Source organism: Aythya fuligula, chromosome 1, assembly GCF_009819795.1.
Source record: "Aythya fuligula isolate bAytFul2 chromosome 1, bAytFul2.pri, whole genome shotgun sequence".
Taxonomy (NCBI): domain Eukaryota; kingdom Metazoa; phylum Chordata; class Aves; order Anseriformes; family Anatidae; genus Aythya; species Aythya fuligula.
Genome location: NC_045559.1, coordinates 65,209,941 through 65,233,476, shown reverse-complemented (window position 1 = coordinate 65,233,476; position 23,536 = coordinate 65,209,941). Strand labels below are relative to the sequence as shown.

The following is a 23,536-nucleotide window of genomic DNA, read 5'->3' as shown; positions in this document are numbered from 1 at the left end:
ATGTGTAGACCTCTTTTGCCAAAGTGTTAATTCTAGATTAACTTCACTGAAGGCAGAGAACTGAAACTGCGCCAGTGGAAGATCAGAACTCATCCTTCAGTGTACAGAGCACACTGACATCCTTGAGGGCAACACTGGAGAGAGATGAATGAAAAGCATTTAAGATGAGTCAGCCATGGTCTGATTCCAGTGCTTCTAGAACAAAGTAGGAGGTTGAACAAAGCGACCCACTGATTTCAGTGTACTCACCCCTTCTGAATTACTGTTCTAGCAGGGATAGCAGCCTAACAATAATTCTTTGGAACCCAACTTCCAAAACCCCCAATGCAAACTTCCAAAACAGAAATTCAAACGGACAAGTAACTGCAAATCAAAATCCTTCTATATAGCAAGCTCTCAGCCATATATTTGCATACATGCATTTTAGTTTTAAATTTTTCTTTGGTCTGTTTTTACCCAAAGACGAATCTTGATATTGATTTATTGTCAAGTTATGAAGCAACTCTTATTCTGTAGTGCACTGTATCTGTTGCATTTTGAGGATGAAAATAATTACCTCAAACAAAAGAGTGTTTTTTGTTTGTTTGCTGGCATTATTTTATTTTGTTTTATTTTATTTTAGAAAGGTGTTTCAGGTCACCCTCTGTCTGCATTGAGACTGACTGGGCCATACAGACCAGCTGCAAAAGAACAGACGATGCACTGACCCAGGCAGAACTTTGACAGATAAAACTCCCAGATTGGGCAGGTCTCCATGACTTTCCACAAACATAGCCTGGAGTCTAGTATGCCATGCCCCTGGCTCTTGATCCATTTTGCTCATTGATACAGGTAGCTGACAGACCATTTTTCCTTATCGTCCCTACCGAACAGCTAACATCAATAGTGGCATTACCTTTGCCTTCTTATTGCACTACTCTTTTTGCCTCCTGAGCAGTAGATCTACTTAGAGGAGATTCATGTTATTGAACTGTCTCCAGTGTTCTGCTGAAGTCAGATCCCTGTACAGAAACCATCACCCATTAAGGCTCCCCATGCTCTCATGAGGCTGATTACACGACTGGGTTAGCTTGTTGGGTGAATTTACAAGTTGCAGAAATGCCATGTAGTGACCTCCAAAAATTATTTTGACTTGTGAGACTTAATCAGGATTTGAATTTAGGCCTCCTGAGGCAAAAGTAATAGAGCTTTGCATGTGTTGCCTTGTTCCTACGTTAAGTGCATACAGCTTTTTTTTTTTTTTTTTTTTTTCCCTTGAAAAGGAAAAGGTTGATCTTTGTAAAAGTCATCCAAAAGCCCAAAAGCTATTTAGCCAAAGGGCTCACAGTTCTTTCTTTACTGCAGCAGTTCCATCTCTTACTGCTGCTTAGTTATTTAAAAACCTTTTCATCTTTTAAAGGCTTTGGAAATTCACTCCAAAAGAATAAAACGCTGATTTCAAGCATGGAAATATCCCCTAGGATGGTGGGTTTCCAAATCTAAAGATTTCATTTCATCTTAGAATTCTGGGCTTTCCCTTCCTGTCTCTGTTTATTTTCTATTTACATTTGCATGGCTGATTATCCAGAAAGGATTTTCTGCCTGTTCTATTGTACTGCTATTTTAGAAAGGCTTCTATTTATCTCAGTGCAGTCTGATAGCAAATTCTACCACAAGTATATCAGACCAGCACTGATTGCCGCATGCACAGGAATACACGAGCACATACTGTTCATTGATTTACATAGTCAATTAAGTCCTTAAAAATAAAGATAATGAAAAACAGTACTGTAAGCTGTAGATAATCACTACCTTCTTTACTAAGGGGAGGCAGCACTATTGATTCTTTTTTTTGCACTTGATCGGTGTATCCCACTTGCCTTTGTAGCCAGTTCCCCAATTTATGATATCACTAGAAATCCATTCTATATTTTAGACGATGAATCCAGCTGTCAGTTGTGAAATCACACACAAAAATCTCAAATAAAACACCTGTTATTTAGATCTCATAGTACACCGCTAATAAGTCTTCATCTGATAGGCACTCTACCCACTTACGTACTAGAGGTATGCTGAAGAAATAACTATCAAAGAATCTGAACGACTTGCAACTGTGTATCAGCCAACAAGGCTGCCCTTTCTCTTTTTCTTGTGAATCTTATCAGAAACACTATGTAGACAAAATGAGCACAATGTCCAGGACTGACTTCTACATATGCTTTAAAAATCCACACTAGGGATGTTCTGTGGTATCAAGTACCCTGTCTGAGCCCCAAACCCTTCATTTAGTAATTCTGGTCACTTTGCAGATTTAGGGAAACATGTCCAGCATTTTTAGCCCTCCAATTTGAACACAGTTCATAGGACTGAATTTTGAAGACGACAGCTGTAGAGGATGCCATGAGAGCAGCTAAACTATATGCTATGACATCACGACCACCTATCAGAGAGCCTGCAAGTACCACTTAGGCAGAAATCCCACTGGAATCAATGAAAAAAGACAGTATTGGATGACCAATTCTCTGCACAGAGAGGAAAACACTTATTTTTTCACACTGAGATTGGCAAAGGACTAGTTGCTTGTGTTGCCTTACATCTTGAAAACAAGGTGTTGAAACAAAATTAAACTCAAGGATTATAAATCGTCAGTACTCGAGCCACCACTTGTGTTCTGACCTTAGGCATATCCCCCACTCTTTTTCTTTCCCATGGACTAGATAATGAACCAAAGCCTGTTATTTGTGAAACTGCCTAGTAAATCTGGGTCCAAACTTAACACCTCTGAAGATGATTACTTCAGAAGGCAGTGATCATCAGTTCTTGAAAAACTGGTAGTATGGCCCAAACTGCGCACCCACAAACAGAGGCACTCAAAATCCTAAGACACTTAGAAGTGTCCCAGTAGCTTTGCTCTTAATTTTATAGCTCTGGGATAAAAGATTAAAGAATAAAGACAAGAAAGGTCTCTGTGGTGATTAGATAGCAGTAATTAGGAAAGAGCCTAAGGAAGAACAAAAGAAGAAAGAATAGAGAAAGGGCAACAGAAAGACAGAGCAATTAAAGAGGTCCTTCCCACGCAGGAGCACTGGGCAGAGGTCTCCACTAACACCCCTTTAACCATCCCACGAAGAAGCTTATTTTTAATAGATAGCTTCTTTTCATACAGAGGAAGAGGGCTGAGAGGCCCAAAGTTGAGGCCTGAAGGGCTCATGAAAACTTCATTTCACAAAGTAAGTGTCCCTTTTGCATAAAGCAAATGTTCAGCAGCAGATTTTTGTGACAGGTGGCAAACAGCAAGTCACTGCTGTTATGTTCAAGGCAGTAGTATAGGCAACTATGACAGTTGCATGTGCAGTTGTTCATGAGAAAAAGGAAAAAAATTCAGGTCAGCATTTATGCAAATTAAGTATGGACACTGCTTTTTTTCTTATTGCATTAATGCTGTGGCCCTTCAGTGCTCTGAACTATGGTCCTTCTTCCCTTACCCACCACTGTTACAGCAGAAGGAGAAGAAATAACCTCTGCAATCCCAGAGATGGGTTGCTCATACTTGCGTGCTTGTTCTTTGTTAATTTTTCACATCCATGCCAAACCCTGCCAAAAAGATGATTAAAAAACCTCAACCCCACAACAATAAAAGCCGAGCACTTCCTTGGAGGGATGGGGGTGGATGGGGAATAAACGCCATGGAAACATGTAGACAGATATATTCTTAGAATCAGATCATTCTCTTGTGTGGAAAGCCTTACTAAATCAAGACCAAGCACTGCAAGAATAAATGGTTAGAATGAAAAACACAGCTGGGAAAAATTGGGGGTTGCAGCTCTGCATTTAACACCTTCCACTTTGTGGCAATATCACTGTATTCCTCACATCTTCCTCATTGGCTGCAACAAGCTGTGGGGGGATGAGAAAAGCTCAGGATATTTCAATGCTGTTAGCAAAGTAAATTATACCTGATGTCCAGTTTGTTTCCTATTTTAATTTAATCTCAGGTATTGTAAAGATGACCATGAGCTCCAGTTTCAAGCTCTATTTGGTGACTCTTGGAGGTATGATCTCTCAGAGTCAGAGATAGAAAGGTCTTCCAGTACAGCCTGTCTAACCCACTGCATCTAGTACATGCTGTCTTTGGGGATGTGATGCTTCTGAAAGCTTTGACTGATTCAGTCAGACTCCACTGTGGCAGCTCTGCTGTCCTGTCTTAGATTACTAAAATGTTTTCTTGTCTACGGACTAGGCAAGCCTACCAAGGATTGTTCAGTTAAATTTGAGGGAGTCAATCTACTACGTGCCAGTTCAGGCATTTATTCCAGAGACAGGTTAGTGCTCTGGATCTGATCCAGAGCTGGCTCTAGTCCATCTATAATAATACCACAGTCTTCAGTTTACAGTCAGAGCCTTGAGGTAAACTGTCCCTGGAGGCACTGGATGTTATTTTCAGGGACTCAACCAAGCATTCTGATGCGCTGCCCAAACAACATGGGACAAAGCCAATATTCCAGAAATGATGGCAGGCTTGCGGCTGCTCATTATTAATATTTAATAATCATTGAGTAGATAAAGTAGAATTATTCAATCCTAGAATTCAAGGTGCAATGGCCAAGCTGTATGCAAAACATCCCAGGTCAAGGTTCTCCATTACCCAGCAGTATGAACAGCCCAATGCAACCATGTTCTGTTGCGTTTTGCATTTGCTCTGTACTCTGTTTTCATTTATGTGTATGATTGCTTAATTGCAGGGGAATGGAGAGACCAGGCACTTAGAACTGAGGCGGCAGTAGACAGTCTTGCATGCAGTGTCACAGGGCTCCAGCTGCAGAAAGCAGATTTCACACAAAGATAAAAGCCTTTCTAGAGACAGGGCACAGTCCAAGTTGTTTTTAACTCAGAAGTGAAACTTCCCTGAAGGACAGTAACAAATTGATTAAAAATAATTAAAAGGAAATGCCATTAGGGAAGATTGAAAGAACCAAATCTGCTCAGATTAGAAAAAGATTAAGGAGACACAACAAATGCCTACAAATACTTAAATAGGTTGTTAGAAACTGCACAGAGATTTGTTTTCCTCCTGAGTCAACAGGACAATAAGAAATAACGGACTGCAGCAGAGACTGATTACTAAACACCAAATGACTCAATTTGTAACATTTGGCTTTACACCTGCTGCTGAGAGCTCCCAAGACCGAGGGGTCCTCAAAAATGGGCTTTGGTGCCTGCACAGGGGAGCGAACTGTTGAGGCTGGCTGATCACACTTTAGGAAGGGTCTCGAGAATAAAATATTCAATCTTTCTACAATGCATAAGAAAAAATCATGATGTGTAGATGTCCTTGTCAGATCAGATGATTCTATGATCTGACTGCATGTGCGACTGCCACCAGGCAGATTTACTGGGACAAAATAAGCCTTGAAAGGTTGAGGCAGTGTAGTAAATGTGCTCCTACACTTAACACTTCCTTCAACAAAGATCATTTCTTCAGCATAAAGTAATTTCTTCAGCATTGGTTGCTTAGCAAAGATTTTCATCTTGTCCAATATGGTTATTTTACGTTTAAAAATTGCCTCCTTATAAGCAATTATCTTACCTGACACTATAGAAGTGTCAAACTGTTTTTCGTAACATTTCTCTTTTGCATTTCAAAAGAAGCCAATCTATTCACAAATCTTATCTGTTGAGTGAGAGAGGAGATTGGAAAGTGTATTGATCTTATTGATGTCAAGTCCTTCTAGGGAATAAAAGTTTATTGCTTTCCTGTCTCTGATTATCTTTTTGTTAGCATGTGGATCACAGGCTGGGAAGCAGTACTCCATGAAAGAGACACTACAGATGTGAAAAGCTGAAGGAGACATGAGGGGAAGCGTGAAGAAGGAAGCTGGAAACTGAAGGTAAAATTTGAAATGCTACTTCAGTGGATTAAGAGTCCAGGGTTTGTGGAAGGTCATACAGCTTTCTAACTTTTAAACATGCAGGATTAACCTTGAAAAGGGTGGCATAAAACAGGCATGAATTTCATGACTTTACTTGTTTATTTTTCAGGGTAACATGCTGAAATATGTGAAGGTGCCTCCTTTCCCACTGAGAGGAATCTAGGTACCTTGCAAAAGATGTATTTCTGGAAATAGGAAGATATAATTGGAAAGCACTTACAGAAAAGTTCAAAACAATGAAATTGCTCTATTGGCTAAACATTTCCAGCCAAGTAATTCAGCCCAGAACCTTCTCTATGGTTCTATTGAGTTTTAGGTCAGGATCTTATTTTCAGATTTAAGGAGGGAGCAAAGAAAACTTCCTGCATTCAATGATCTTGGAAAACCATCAAAACAGACACAAAGGTCCCAAACAGCCATCTATAAGTCCTTATGTTGTACATATGACTGCATGCGGAACATCTAGACAGCATAATAAAGATTTTACATTGTAGATAGGTGAGGTCCTGACTTTTTGAAGCTGGAAATTTGACGCTGAACTCAGCAGTATCAGACCCAAAACTTGGTGTCTAAATTGAATTTCAGAAGAGCTAAGAACATAACAGTCAGCTCAAAATTTGTATGCTTAGCATTTTTAATATTAATCCAGTAGTTTACATCATTAAGTTTAAGGAATGACTACTTAAAATCACCACCCAAAAAATTCAGCCCCAAAATTGTCTGAATTACAGACAACCCTTTCTTATACCAACTCTCTATCTCAGGACACAGTTGGAGAGAGGAGATATGTAAGTCTAGATTTTTTAATTTAATTAATTGTGCAGATGTATCTCCTAATAAAGCAAATTTTAATTTCCATGACCTTGCTGTGGATGAAGGTGATCTTTTGAATTGTTGTTGACCTGAGAATTGAATAGTCTCCTATGTCTGTTCTCTTGTGGAGACACAGCCTCCAGTGGGTTTTTACCATGAGTCCACTCTTACGGGCTTAAAAGGTAAAGGATGGGGAGTAGACCTATGAGTGAATCAGGCTCCACTAAGTAAATGGTGGCTCACACAAAGTTTAAAATGCACATCTATATCCTACCCCAATTACTAAAACTTTTCATTCACTCTCAGAAATTGAAATGCTGCATCTTTTTTATTTTTTACCATCCAGAAGTATTATATCTGTTGATCTGGCTAGCTTAAGCAGGAATGCCCTTTTCATGGTCTATAAAACTTACTGTATAAAACGTATCAGAAATGGTTTGGGAAATCCACATATGAAATTGCCGTGTGAATGCTTAGAGATGGTTTATACATATGAATATTAAAACCACAGTGCTTCTCATAGGCGTGCCCTGTACTAACTTTCCAATCAACATTTGCCCCCAGAGTAGCACAAACCTCTTTGCAGAAGGAAATACTTATCACATCTCAGATACCTACTCTACTGTATGGCAAACACTGATCAGTGCTAACTTCTATCCACTTTGTCAATACATAAAACAAAGAGGCAAAAAGTGATATGGGACAATAGGTTCTTAGGATTGTTTACAGCAGCTTAAGTATGTCTGTCATTTTAGGTTTTCAAGCATTTACTCAAACTTGGTATTTCACAGCTTTTAAACACAGGTGATATATATAAATATTTTTTAGAAAACACAAACTGAATGTACTCCTCCTGTTACTGAAATTGTGTCTGCAGCATTAATTCTAGCTTTTGTAGTGTTGTCTAGGAATATCTGGGAACTGAGGATAGCAAATATTTTTGTTTCCATGGCAAATGTTTTGTCAAAGCCATATCCTAAAAGTCTAACAATATGGTTGCCCTTAAAACATAATGACCATCAATTTGTATTAATTTCAGGTCTCAGTTTACCATATCATTTCTTAAGGAAAAAGAACCACTCAGGAAATTAGTGAAAAAAGCTGGCTAAATATCAAACAAAATCCAACAGCTAAAATCCAGGTTGCTGCAGGGACACCATAAAAAATCAGACCATCTGCAGCAGTCATGGTGGAAAATCATTTAGCAGTGAGTATATGCTTTTGGCTTCTCTTATTAGATAATTGATAACTGAGTTCTGAATGATTCACATCCAGTCATGTAAATGACGCATGGACCCAAAAGTGCAGGGATTGGCGGGGTCTTTTGTAAAACATGCAATTGGAGAAAATTATGATAACTTGAGGATAGCTTTCACAATACTAAATGACATACACTGCCAAAGCTATTTTCATGTTTATTTCTGATATCTTTTACTCTCTCCTATTTCCTCTGAATTACCCATAAATCCTCTCAATCACACAAAGACAGATGGTGCCAGGAGATTGGAGGAATGTGAGCTAAACGTGACAAAAAGACAGGTATATTATATATAGCCATAGTAGAGCAGTAGAGTAGTTTTGCCCAGTTCCTAATCTGACCTAACTTCTATTCTTCTCCATTATTTTATTAATTTATACCCTCTCTTTAAGTAAAGCTAATTTTTATGGTTCCGAGACTCAGACTTTCCTTGTGGTTTGATCTCTGCCCTTTATCTCAGGCATTAGAAGGAAGCTAGAATCACAGTTCTAATCTAAATTTAAGAGGATAAAGAGACACTGTTAGCTGTTCCACACAGAGAATATCTATTGCAGATAAGCTAAATCTTCAAAGGAAAATCTTGTAAACCCTAACCCACTGGGGGTGGAATACAGCTTCAGGCTCAATGTTTAAGAGAGAAGCTGATGTTGATTAACAATGCAAGCCTGCTTTAGTCCAGATTACCCTTTCACGTGTTTTGGGTCTTCAGCTGAACTTCATCATGCATTGTAGCACAAGTCCTATTTACACTGGAATTCCTATCATCTTGGAGAACCAAGTGCCATAACATGACAGTTGTCAGATGCAGTCATAGTCCAGGGTTACCCCTATGCAGTCAAGACTCAGCTGTATGTGGATTAAATGCCTGGACCATAACATATTGCTGCAAAAGTTGATGGCAAGAGCTGAATCCAGGAGTGTTTATATCTGGTTTACAGGTAAAGGCCAAATCTGATTTTTACTCCTATAGTATAATTGTATTGCACGGAATTCCCCTAACAGGTCAGGGATTACAAAGGAGAAACAAAAGCCATTGAAATTCAGTTTTAGTGTAAAGGACAAGATGAGATTTAATTTAAAAATCTGCATTTAGATTAAAGAATGCAATCTTTTGGCTAAAGATGTAACAAAGATTATACTAATACCAGAGTAAGGAGAGAGTTAAGAATTAGTGTTAGGATAAAAGTCATCAGGAGTAGTGGCTGGCATGAAGAGGGGTTTGTGAGACCTGTGAGATGATCAGCATAGTGCCTTTGTTACAGTAATGCCACGGGTAAAGCACCCAGTTGCCTTTTAGAAATACTTCAACATCAGTAATCCAGAGACTCTCTGATCCAGAACTCTCTGCAAGTTCACCCTTGCAGAGAGGGTCTTCATATGGCATTCTGGTCAACAAAGGTACATTGCATATCTTCAAACAATAAGCCATGTGCCAACTAGTAAGCCATGTGCCATCTTTCAACATTATAATTTCAATGGAAAGTCAATGTTTACATTTAACTGAACCATATAAACCCTCCCATTTCACTCACTAGTATGCTGAGTTAATTAAAGCTCCATGCTAGCACCATGCCTTCACTGTCTAGAACAAGCATGAAAAAAGGATCAAGCTAGAGCCCCAGAGTTTCAACACAGATGGAGCACATGAGCATGCCTTTCAGCTTATCATTTCGGATACGTACCCAGTAGAGTACATCTGTCCAGCCTCCATCGTGATGCACTGAAACACGGTCAGCATGGCAAAAGCGAAATTGTCAAAGTTCGTAATGCCGTGCTTGGGTCCCTCCCAGCCTGCTTTGCATTCGGTGCCATTCTGACACTGCCGCCCATGTGCAGACTGGGGGGCACAGGGAGATGGATCATCTTCTGCGGGTGTATCTTAAAGGAGAGGAGGGAGAAAAAGGAGATGAAGAGAATTAATTGCGTTTTGACACACTGATAAGCAAGTGAAGAATATCTGATTTTAACAAATGTATTTTCAGTGAATTTGACAGCTTTCTCTTGAAATACACATAGAACTATTAATTTTAATGGGCATAGGGATGTTTTGTTGTGCTTTTCTTTTTGTAAAGAAAAGAAAAAATGGCCATGTTGTCAAATTTTACAGTCAACCTGAAATGTGTATTTTTAAACATATCCTCCTAGGAGGAAGAAATAATGTCTTTCAACATGAGAGGGAGCATTAGGTCAAATCTATTACATTTCTTTAGGCTGCATTTTATGACCAGTGTTTCATATTGCAGTCACCTGGCCTCTGGGTTAATCTCAGAAAAGAACTGGAGCACTGACTGGCATTTTGTTGAAGAAGGCTGAACCCCTGCAGCAGACAGGCTTCAGTGCTCTGGAGATAGGATGATATGGTGCTGGGCACTGCTAAATTACAGCATAGAGTCTCTGGAGCTCTGCTCTTTTGGAGTTCAGAAGCTATGTGGCATTTTATCAATAGCCCAATGGCACTCAGAAGCTTTATAAGACTCTAATGCTCGATTATCCACTCTTTATTCTGTACAGGTGTTGCCAAAGATCTCAGAACCTGTCCAACAAGCCTGCCTAAATGCCTTGGTATAGGAAAAATGCTACAATAAATAAATAAATAAATAAATAAATAAATAAATAAAATTCTTATAAGCATAAAAGCTCCTGCAAGATTTTTTATTTTTATTTTCATTTTTATTTTTTTTTAAATACAGACTTCAGAGTCTCATGCTACATCTATAACAGAAGCAGGTATCTATGTGTGGAGGAGCAAATAATTACATTTTTTTCTTATTCTATATGGAAAAAAAAAAAAAAGAAGTTTTCAAAAGTTCTGATCACCAAAGCATGTCAGCAATAGCTGTATTAGAATTAGATGCTGTTGTGTAATATTGACAGTATGGAGAAAAATATATACACTTTAAGGATGTATAACAAGACTGACAATTCCTTACAGTTGTCACATTTCTAGAAAATGAAATTTGCCAACATTAGAAAAGTAGAAAATAAAGAACTTCTGAAGCAATTTCCTGTTGTACAATATTGTCTTGATTATGAGCACAACCAGGTCCTAATGTTGGTGCCCACCACCACACAGGGAATCATTGCTGATCAATTTGAATAAATCAAATGAAAAAAAAAAAAGCAGATGTTTAGATGAGTGAGTGACAATACAAATTAATTATTTTGAAATTTGAATTATCATTTCTGTGAATAATTTCAAAGCTCTTTCCAGATAGATTGGTGAAAAAAAGTTTCTTTCTATTAATATACTTTTGTTTTCTTATTAGCAGCACCCCTCAGGACAGTCACAGACTGTGCTTTAAAAAGACGGGTACTGGTCCTCAAGTAGATATTCCTTCATAATGATGCTGGTTTAAAACAGAGATGTGTTTGGGCACAGGATCAATAATAAAATATAAGCATTGATCATTTCCATGATGCCATCTCATTTCCAGCTCATTCTGCTAGTGGTGAAATCATTGTAATGTTATTGTTGCTTGAGACTGAGGCTGGCTTTTAGTGGCAAAGGGCCACATTAAAGAAACCACTACTGTGCTCAGCAGGAACTGATAGTTTTTCTTGTAGCCTTGACAGACCAGCCAAAAGCCGAGTGCTCAGGATGAGCAAGCTGAACTCTCACCGTTACAGACAGTCTCTCTACATCAAAGGTGATTCACATCCAAGGAGCAGAGCAGAAAAACCACTACTGTGAAACCCTGAACAGGTACCCAGCAGGGAGCAACAGCCACCCATCTTCTCTGCTAGCACAAATGCTCCATTGTGCCTGGAGTCTCCCTCAGAAAATCTTCATATGTTGCCAACATTCCCTTTTCACCTATACACCTAAGCAAAGGCATCTATGATCTTGCTGCTTCATCACGTTTTTAAAAGTCTGGACCTGAGGGGTCTTCATCTGTCTTTGTCTGCCTTTGAGCAGAGCACCTCCAGTTTCTGCCATTGCTGCTGCAGTGCATCACTCTCCGCACACTGGCATGAGTAAATGACAACGATGTCTCCACAGAGTGTCTGCATAATGCTTCAGTGTCTTCTGTTTCTACACTACAGATGTGAGCCAAGAAAGCTGTTCAAATGGTTTTTCTTTCAATCAAGTATTCAAGCAATGAAGGAGCTAGTCTTGTGAGAAAGGACATTTCCATGCATCCTGGAGATTTCATTTTACTGCAGCAGGTAGATCAGCAGCACCAAAATACTTTTTCTCCCACTCCCTGCACTTTAGGATCCTAATAAGTGTTTGTTTCATACTTGGCTGCCATTTGCACTAGGGACATACAGACTGTCAAATGTCTGCGTAAACCTTTCTTCTGTCAGAACATCACACCATAAACTTGCTTTGTACTGCTGAAAGTCTTCACTTGAAAGATAGAAAGCAAGGAACAGGGCTCCGTATCACAGAGAATTCCCCTTACCTATCAGCCCCCCTTGCACGTGGTAGCCGGTCTTATGCATCTTTCCCATGAATAACTCCAGTCCAATGATAGCATAGATAATAATGACAAACAGCACCAGCAGGGCAATATGCAACAAAGGGACCATGGCCTTGATAATTGAGTTTAAAACCACCTGGAGACCTGCAGAGAGAACAGAAAGAAGCACTTATTAGCAAGAGAACTAAATTCAGAGGAAGTACCTAAAAGAGAATATAAGTTGCACGATAATGTCATTTCTAACTTGTTCCTCCTCACCTGAACTCATTTTCTTGATGATGCAAAGATGTACATTTACAGAGCATCTTCCCTCCAGAAGATTCCCAACACTTCACAAATTTGTCCCTGAAGCCTGAATCACAGACTAAAGTAAAACTTGTATTACCTTCCCTGCCACTGTAATTTCACCACTCTGGAAAGGGAACACCTTAGCTGTTTTGCCTGTTCTTGACCTAAGGTGTTTCCCAGATGGTATTCGGGAGAGTTAAAGCATGGGGGAAAAAAAAAAAGAACAACCAGGACTGAAGCAGGACAAAGAGACAGTGAGACATGCCAAGAGGGCAAATGGTGGATTGTCACAGAGCCCTGCCGCAGAGGACGGGAAGAGATGGGAAACTGAAGTCATGTCCCTGCTCTGATTCTAGGTTCTTCCAGAAGTGAAGCCAGTCTCAGGCAGAGTCCAAGCTGCTGAAACACCACCAAATCCATACTGACTGAGAGTTTGTGGCCATTGTGGGACCTCCCTACACTTCAAATCCACCTCATCTTACTTCAGTATGAATGAAGGGAGAGTCAGAACCAGCAGTGCTGCTTTTGCCCCAGGATTTAGGTATCACTCTGTAACAAAGGTGGTCCAGGTCCCCAGCAAGGGGTATGAACAAAATGTTGTTATACAGATATCATTCACACATAAGTACTATTCACAATCAAGCCAAACATTTGCAGCATGGCCTCGTGACATGCAAGCAAGGTGACTCGTAGCCTGCTTTGATAAAGTGCTAAGCAGCTGAGCTCTCAGATGCAGTTGACAGAAGCTGCAGAGTCATGTGCCCTCTCTGCCTCCTTCTTCTCACTTGTACAACCAGAATAACAAGCCAGCCTCAGAAGCTTTTAGTAAGGATTTGCATTTCCATTGCCTTAAAGTTATCATTGCTGGTGGCAGTGATGGCAACCACTGTCATTGGCAAGTTATTAATGTTGGAAATATCGAGAGACCTCTAGAACTCCACAGTCTACAAACAGCCAGACCAGAACAATTACAAGATCATTATTTTGCAATGACTGAGAGCCAGAAGCCATTAATGTCTCCTGCAAATGCTGTCATCTCCTCAGAGAAGTTGATATTAGCTATGATTTTTGAAAAATGTGATTCATGAGTTGGAAATGTCTGTTATACATCTGCAAGAGAGTATGTGATAACAATAAACTTTTAAATCTATCATCTAAGATCTTAGATTCCGTCTCTTTTTTTCTTTTTTCTTTTTTTCAAATAATTTTTAAATACTTTCTATAAGAACGACACGTCTCTTGACAAGCATGTTTACTCACAGGCAATCCGCTCGTCAGCTCACAGCTAAGGCTGAGTCTTTGTGTTTGGTCCCCAGCCATGATGGAACTCAACAGAAGCAATCAAGGGTGGTGTCAGCTCCCAGGCAAGCAAGATCATTCATTGCCTGCTAGTAATCCAAAGTGGGCTACTAGCTCCCTCCAGTCAGAACGTTTTTTCAGGTGTCTGCATTCAGTGCATCTACCTGTTAACGGGTCATGCTAACATCCAAGGGGGGCAATACTCTACATGAAATATTCTGGATTTCACAAAGAGATCCTTACATGAAGTACAATACTGACAGGATCAAAACTCATCCTATACGAGAAAAGGATGCTCTGCTTGCTCAGTTACCTCAGGGAACTTACTTTGAATAGGTAATGTCACTAGGAAAAAATATTGCTGTGATTACATGAAGCAGTCAACCTTTTCCCCTAGCTGCTCACCTCATTCAGCCTATTAATTCTAAATATATACAGAAAATGAACTGCAGTGCACGTCAACATTTCTTCAATACTTTACATTAGTAGAAAATGTGATGTTCACCAGAAAGCTAAAGCAACATCCCACCTTCCTCCCAGACAATGAAAAACAATACAAGGAAGTTAAAATAATGCAGATGACTATGAACCTGCAAAAAACAACAACCAAACTCTGAAGATTAAAATATGTGTGTCTTCAAATAAATCTACACAAAAGCACAGAAAGGCCTTCATTTTTAGTGATTTTAGGAACCTTGCTAACCTAAAACATAGCCAAGATTGCAAAGTCAAGAGTCCTAATACCAGGTCTTATGTAATTTACTCTTAATTATTTTAATTAATTGATTTAATATTAATTATAGGATATACCCAGGGCTCTTGGGAGGGTAGCGAGGACAGATACAATGATGAACAAAAACCTCTCTCATTTTAAATATAGCTTCATTATTGCTCATGCCATGAAAGTGCTTCATCGTACTACAGATGTCCAGAGAAGATAATATCTGTACAAACCAATGCCCTTTCTGTTAACACAGCAGTGCCTGTGAAATCAAAGGCTTGCACCAAAAGCATGAGAAGACAAGGAGTTCATACAGCCAAGGGAACATGCACCACCAGAAGATTTACAGGTGCTTCAGCTAGACTAATTAAAGAAAAGCTTCTTGAGGAAAATAAATCAACCTTGTAGAAGACATGAGCTACTGAACACTGTTAGCATGAATTGATGTGTGTGCTGTGCAGCACCCGATTCAGGTACTATGGCTTCAAATCCAGATAATTCCAGTAATTAGCAAGCACACATATATTACTGTTAAAGCATTCAGGGAGTTTCATTAACTTAAAACCACTAGATGTGTAGCAGCTTTGGAAACCATAGAATGACCTCGCAGATGTACCAAATTCTACTTGTAGAAGGACAACGGATAGATGCGCATGACCTTGCTCGCTGCATTGTTGTCAATGTAGTTGCTGCAAGTAAGGTGCTTTGTAATTCTCAGTTCAGGCAGCCACTTGCAACATGAATAGCTGTTGCAGAGAATGGCATGAGGAACCGGGCCTGGACAACCAGAAAACTCTGTGTAGTGGCAAGGGGGGTCAACAGGGAGAGCAGATGAAGGAGGATGAAAGCACAGGGGAAAGAGCCATAGGCAGGCAGAACAGAAAAACTTTTTTTTTTTTTTTTTTTTTTTTTTTTAATAAAAAACACACACTTCAAAACACGACAAAACTGTGTTCTGGAAACTGAGAGGTGCAGATCAGTGTCTGAACTGAGCTGCAGATATGTGGCTGATCAGACGCATTTCTGATCAGGGTAAATCAAGGTGAATCATCCTCTTACACGGAGTCACAAAGCCTTTTCTAAACAATGATGAGAACTTCTGCACACATCTATATGCTCTTTCCCTTTGCAGAGGAAGAAAAGACAGCTGAACTTACTAAGAAATGACTTCTCTGTTCCAACCCATGCATGCTCTTAGTCTTTGCACACTGCAACACATAGATTGTAACCAACATTGGTGCTCGTGGCAACACAGTTCCCATGGCCTGATGCTCTCCGTAATAAACAATGACACACCTTCTGCACTTTATCCCTTGTGGAGGTAATGCTGGCACTCCTAGGAATGAGCTGTGCAGCTTATAATCATAATTAAATCAGAATGCCTGGTGACCTGCTCAGACCCAAAACCTGGCCTCTGGATTTCAAGTAGATGATGCCAATAGCCACCTTCCCACAGCAGAGCGAAGGGCTATGTTTCCACACTGCTTCACAAAGGCTGGCAGCGCTATCGCTGGCCAGTCGTAAACATGGAGCCCTGAACTTATGTCCTGGCAAGTAAATATAGAAAGAAATGTTTTTCAAATATTTGGCATTCTGAATGTACTTATTCATTCGTGGAAGCTCTCTCCATGTGCTAGACACTTTCCAGACATCTGAGAAGGCACAGGATCTGCCTTGGGAAGCTCACTCTGGGCTGGACAAAGAGATAACTGAGCAGGGGTTAGGGAAAGCACCACAAAAGGGATTGCTTGTCATTTTTCAGCCCACGCTTTTCTTCTGTTAATAATTGAAGATCTTAAACAGCTCTTAGTATTTATTTTAAAAGCACTTTAGTTTACCTTTAAAAAAAAAAAAACCTTCTTGGCTGCAATCTGTTGGCTGACATTGACTCCATAAATGTTTCAGTAAGCCAAACATGTTAATGCCATTCCCTGGGCTCACAGAATTTAGCATTTATTTACCCTGATAAAATGTTTTAAATATTTATTACATAGGAACGGCATTGCTTTTTATGCCAGGTCAAGCACTTTTCAGCCTCTCAAGGGCTGTGTCAACGCAAAGGTTTAGAGCACAGCTAGGGAATAGGGAGGATGGGGAAGAGCGAAGGAAATGAACTTGTACCAAGCAACATAGATCTTTCTCAGAGCTATGGGAAATACACTGGTAGGGATGCTGCAGGGGGTTTAGAACTATTGTATGGTGCTGTATTTTTCTCTCAGGAAGACAATCATGTGAGAGGCTGGTTGGTGTCTTGTCAATTCAGGCAGTTATTGAAGAATGCACTTGTCTGTAAGCACATAGCTGTTTGCACCTAAAGCAATGGGATTGCCTACATACCCCGTTGTGTACTTACAAGCTTTTTTGGATTTTGACCAATGCTCAGCAAGATGGCACAAAAAAGTGCACTGGACCCAGCTGCTAAAATGTACTTGGCATTGTTGCGCTGTGGAACATATCCAAGGAAACTAATGGTAGGCTGGTCTCAGAAAAAACAATTGGGCCTTTCCAAGCACAGCTCTATCTTGCATTTTCACGTGCCTTTAATTTTGGATGAAACTGCTGGAGAGGGTGGTTTCTTCTTCTAGTCATATTAGCAGTTCAGATCTTCAGAGAAAGCATATTCTGAGTCTGCTCCTTCTTTGGTTTTGAGGGGTTATATTTTGTCAACACTATAATGTTGCTTGACTAAGGAGTACGAGCAGAGTCTCATGCACATGACCTTCTGGGAATGAGCAGGAATAAAAGGGAAAGGAGAGGACTTTCAACTCTACCCATCCCTCCCCTCCATCCTGAGACACACACTCAGATTTCTGTACTTAAGCCAGTGCCAAGGGTGTGGGAGGTAATTATTTCTCTGCTAATATAGTTCAGAAGAAAACTACTACTTTCTGAGAGCAAGGAGGAAGCAGGGGAGGATTTGTGACTCAGCACAGTGCCTGAGTCAGACCACTTCTGGGAACCACTCTCAAGAGGCAGGGTTGATGCACTGCTCCCTGCCGCCAGCCGAGCCTACCCGCAAGGCGCGGCTTCACCCGACAGTGTGCCAGGAGACGGCCACCATGGTTATCTCCATTTCCACAGCACAAGCTGTAACAACCAGCAGTACTCCCCAAAGTGGATGTTTACCATTTAATAAACATGGGCATTGGCTAGGAAAATTGAAAAACATTAAATATTCATAAATATGAAAGGTTTTATACCAATTTTAAAGGCAGCCTGGAAAACGACAGACATTTTGTCACAAAACGGTCCACAGTCATGGCAAGATATCTGAGATAATTGCATCTGAAATGATTCACGAGGGAAAACATTGAGACTTTCTTCACTAGTGTTGCAAAGGGAACTCAGATGGCACAGTTCAGTTAAGGACAACTGTACAGTAACAATTCAAGGAGGTATCCTTTCCTGTCTTGCTGGAGTCTCAAAATATTAGTGGCAGATTGCTGGATAAGGCAAACTCTGTGGGTGTAGTGTAGTGTTCTTGGGGCTGCAGACATTGTTTCTATTTCAAGAATAATAAAGAAGGGCTTGGAATAGGAAGGAAAGACATGACACTAGCTGAAGTGCTGGTAGCAAAGAAAACCTAGGAAAGACACTTTTCAAGCTGGAAGAGTGACTGTTTTGGAGTAGGTTATGCTATTTAAACATATATGCTATTTAAAAATATACTAACATATAATTCACAACCATGTGCTGGAATTAATAGAAAAAGAAAGTTTTGGCATCTGCTCCTAGTGTTCTCTTTGCTCTGTTTTCAAACTGTTTTCATTGACTTTTCAAATTGAAATCCACACACACACAAAAGGGAATTCATACAAATGGGCGTGTGTGAACACAATTGTTTCATATTTGTGAAGTCTTGCAATACTACCCTCGCCTCATCCTTTGAGGCAAGAAAGGGATAGCAGAACACAAACAAAAGCCACAACAAAACCCATCTCTTCCTTCTGGACCCTTTTCTCCTGGGAAGCAATTCATCTCCAGTATCCCGAGCTTGTCAGAGTGACCTAACCTAGCCAAACAATACAGCTTTCCCTCAGCCCCAGCTTTTGGCGGCCTGAGGAAGATGACTGGATAAATGCATACTCTGCCTTAGGCTCTTTGCCTCTCTGCTGAAAGAAGCCTTGACTTCCACTCATGGAAGCATCCCTATTCCCTCCTGGCATGGGCTTTAACACTTTTAATAGCTTGTTGTTCAAACCATGTAAGTATTCACTTTCTTATAAAGTTGCTTACTGAACAAAAGACCTTGCTCATCTTTCCAGCCCCAATAATAGTAGTCAGCTTCAAGATTAAAAAAGACAATAAAAATGTAGTGTCGCTCCCATGCAGTTACCGGTGTACACAGAAGGAGTATGGGGAGAAAAGCAGCAACTAACTGCTTACTGAAAATTGCATATCACAAAAGAAAGACCATGTTGGTCAAAACACAAATGAAGTGTTGTGAGTTAATTTTGAGGCTACCTTGAACTCACCAAAACAAGCTGAAAACAAGGCAGGTGAAAGGCAGTCCCCAGGCCAGCAAGAATCATCTATCACCTTTTACCAATAACTACCTTTGACTTTCTGCTGACTGGATGATAATGGACTCTCCAATAAAACTGCGTGCTCATTGTAAAGATTTTTTCGCAATAGGGAGAACTTTTATTCACCCCTCTTTCTGCACAGCTATGCAAAATCAAAGACAGTCTGGACAGAAGATTGTACTAGTTCCGAGTGAAATGATCCATCACACTTACACTTTTTAAATTTCTTCCTGCTCAAGCACAGCTGTGATGAAGATCAGCCTTTCAAACTCCAGCAGAGCAGCAAATTCTGGTCCAGTGCTGTGCCACTGGATTCAGTGGGAAAACTTGTATATATGAATGCATCAAAAAGCTGTGCTGCCTAAGTCTGTTCTCGTGTCCATAAAACAAAACAAAACAACAACAAAAAACCCACACCACCAATAGTTAAGAAATCTCTGATCTGAGATAATGATGAGAAAGTTTTGCTTCATCATGCCAATTGCTGTTTGAGCACAGCTCTGGGTAGCAGCTACACAAATTACTGTGTCCTAAAGGATGTAATATTTGAACCAAGGAATTACGGACACCTGTAACTGCTAAAGCATTGTGGTAACAGAAACACTTCATCCTGAACTGTAAATACATCAGCATTTAAGTGGAGGACTAATGAATCTAGGTTACAATTACCTTTCCAAAGTTGCCAAATTCTCATGGCCATGAAGGGTGTTATTTTTACCTGCTTATCCTAATAGCTCCCCAGGTAAGTGGACATTATCCACTTTTGTCCAATAATCCTTTCTGTCTTCTAAATAATAAGGATTCTTTTAACTGTCTGAGCTTCTCCTAACTTTGCAAACAGGTTTATAAAAGGTAAAAGCTAGCGAGGTAACAAATGTTAACAGCGATCCTGCAAGTGCAAGTGTAGCCAGGGATGATAACTTTTTTTTTTTTTTTTTTTCTTTCCTAGAGAAAAATATATTGATGACAAAAATAGATTTTCCTGGGTCCCTATGAGAGCTCAATGTTCCAAGCCTATCATAACTGGCATACCATGAGCTACACTAAGTTTTACCTTCTCATGAAAGAAAAATTCCATCAAAATGCTGAATAAACCCTAAAGCATTGTCTTTAGATGGCTGTCTGTGTAGAAGTGCAGTATCATCTATGCAAAAATCAGGATGTATAGCTCAGGAGAAGAAAACTCACTCCATCTCTTAATTTGAGATAATGTTTAATGAGCATCACTGGGACTAAGGTCTAGATAGACATAGCATGACATTTTCAAAAACACTGTGATATGGGGTATTCAGGAGTATTTGAAGAACATAAAAAATAGAAAATTACTTGATTAGGTAATGTAAAAATTATTCAAACCACACAAAGTGGGATTGCTGCTGTTACTGTCTTCATGCACTTACAGGACTCGTTTTCACTTTTTTAACCACTGAAAATGTTGTCAATGAAAATGCATGGTACAATGATAACATCCTTGGAAAAACATGGCCAGACAAATCTAAACAAATTTGCCTCTTAATTTTCAGAAGAGAGTTTGGATTTAGGGACTTATTTATTGAGTTGTTAATTAGTCCCATCTCAGAATACCTAGAAATCTAACTTTTTTTTTTTTTTTCCTTTTCTACACTAGAAAGACTGCTGCTTTTGATTTTTATAAATCTGATTAGACTTAAAATTCTGCTTGAAGGCATCAGATAATAAAAATGCTCTTTGGGAAAAAATGTCTTCTGATATAATAAGCAAAACTTCCTTCAGCTCTCTAGGTAGCTCCAGTATGTTTGGACAGAAAAATTAACGGTTGTAGTTTTTGCAAAGACATATTTGTCAGAAAAAAAGAGTGGTTCTTTATTGATATTTACTTCCTTTGTAACTTTCTTTATGGCTTGCACAATTCAAAATATTCCTGTGCAAGCTGTGTATGTATTCTTGGAATGCATTGATACTAAATGTTTACTTATTTTGAATTTCATTTTACATATAATAAGCTGTCAAGAGGGATTCATAAAGCTCTCCTGCTGCAAGAGTAGTGAAAACTAAAAGGCTAAATTAAATTCTTTATAGATACAGACATCTGCAAACATAAATCTGGATGGCATTTGGCCTCCTCTGAAGTAAATATTTTAAGTGCAATTAAGATCTCAACACTAGAATGTTAAAGCAAAAGATGGGCTAAAATCTAAAGATTTATTTTCACCTCCATTGTGAAGACAATGGTGAGACTCAACCCTAAGCTGTTTCATTGGGTGCTGTTTGTAGCACACAGCTGAACTGCTAGGTACAAAACAGGCCTTCATAAATCTCATTTGTGTGGATACATGGACACGTTGGTTTGAGTTCTGACCAAGATATCAAACTTGATTAAAAGGAAATTTACCTTTTTGGCAACTTCCAATACACATTAAAGACCAGTGTACAGTAACAACCTATGAGAAAATATCAGTTGCAGAAATATGCTGAACAGTTATATAATGGCAGTTATCAGAGAAAAATCATGAAACCCAGCACCCAATGCAAAACAAGATAGAAATATCAACCACACTGCCAATTTAATGTGTTAACAGTAATAGAAAACAGAACAACAAATAATAATTTTAAGATATATAGCTTGCTATGTCCCAGTTCCAAGTGTACTACTGCCTTCAAGAAGGGGCACCCTCTGCAAGTATCTGATTGAAAGAGAAGAAGCTTGAAGAAAATGTACAGAGAATGTTTTGTAATTTCATTATGTATTTGATGTTGAATTTCTAAAGAGATTTCCATTCTAAGGCTTACTAAATTTTGTTTTCTTTATGAAAAAGTGACATGAATATAACTTTGATAATTTCTTCTATTTCTTTATTCCATGAGCTACTTCCTGTCAAAAAATGCTTCTGTTGGAAAAATGTTGAACAGCTTTAGCATTACTAAAGTTGAAAAAAAGATTATTTGCAGAGGGCTAGCGGATGTTTTCTGAATTGTGATTGATGTGGCAGGACAAACCAGGAGAACATAATCTAAAACTGAAAAAATAAGAGGCATAGCTACTCAGACAACTCAGAAAAAATAATTGCAACAAAGGGTAAAACACATATGGGATAGGTTATTGTTACATGTGTTAAACAGGAATTGGATTTGCTTCTGGGAAAAAGGGAGATTAAGACAGACATCTGATCTCTTTTCCTTTTACCCAGTAGAAACCAAGCTTTGGTAGAATGTTAAGAAACTAGGCAGGCTAGGTGGGCTGTTGTTCATCTTTGGCCAACAGTTACTTCCCCATCACTTCCTTCAGAACAAGAAATTACCTGTTCTATCAGTGAACATGTTAAACACAGAAAAGTTCATTAGTTGTTCATAACAGCCAATACTCCTGTGTACTCAACAAGCACAGTAATATCAAGCAGATATAACTCAGAAGACAGTAGCTGATTTTGGAGAAGAGGGAAGGTCTCTGGTAGCCATTCAAATCCTTAATATATTTCCTCAAATTTGCCTCCTCTCAGTTCTGTGTACTTTCACATTTTTCCTCTGATAGCACTTATACAAGGGGTAATATTGATACAAATCTAGAACAACACTGAAAAAAAATACCTTGGCTAAACAGAGACTTAAAATGCATTCACTAATTGAGACAATTATTTGGTCTGCTGCTCTGTGCTTTGTTGATAATGCTTTGTGAAAACCACAACAATGACCACAGGCATCTAACTGCTGGGATAAACAGAATTAAACCAAATGATGCCAGAGTCACTGGAACATCCATATACCTCCTTGCGTCCTGAGCAAACAACCCTTCTGCACACTCTTGTACCCCAATTCTGAAACAAATGCTACTCCGGGTGGGTTAGTCATTTTTTTCCAGAGAGGATGAGAAGGCTTTGGGTCTATTAAAAAGTCCCAAAACTTCATTTACAAGTTAACAGATGTACACTGATTTTAGAGAAAATGAACAAAGGACTTCAAATCATTCCTTACAAGTTCTTAAACAAATAAGAAATGTAAAATTTAGCCAATTAGAATCAAAATATAAAACAACACTTGATGTAAGCTTGGGATGACATCACATCTGGTGGAGATGTCAACAAAGAGAGAATGTAAGAAGAAAAAAAGCTAGATAATATCCTTACTATTTTGATCTGGAACAGCAATATCTTCCCTCACCCATCAAGGAGACAGTAACAGCCAGCAAATACAAGTGAGCAACTGGGAACCCAACACTCCTGCGGATACCGTTAGCTACAACCTGTACATATATTTCTGCTTCTTTATGATCCAGACAGCAACATATCTTAAAAACAATAAAAAAATGTTCTTAGGAGGTGACA

General features: G+C 39.2%; 1 protein-coding gene across 1 annotated transcript in view; it reads right to left on the bottom strand.

The window, feature by feature from the left end:
* The window catches only part of CACNA1C (calcium voltage-gated channel subunit alpha1 C), a 432,625-nt gene that overhangs the window by 158,750 nt on the left and 250,339 nt on the right, over positions 1-23,536 (bottom strand). The window contains 3 exon segments of the mRNA XM_032187967.1: positions 9,663-9,688; positions 9,691-9,858; positions 12,387-12,548. Of these exon segments, the coding sequence (XP_032043858.1) occupies positions 9,663-9,688; positions 9,691-9,858; positions 12,387-12,548 (356 nt within the window).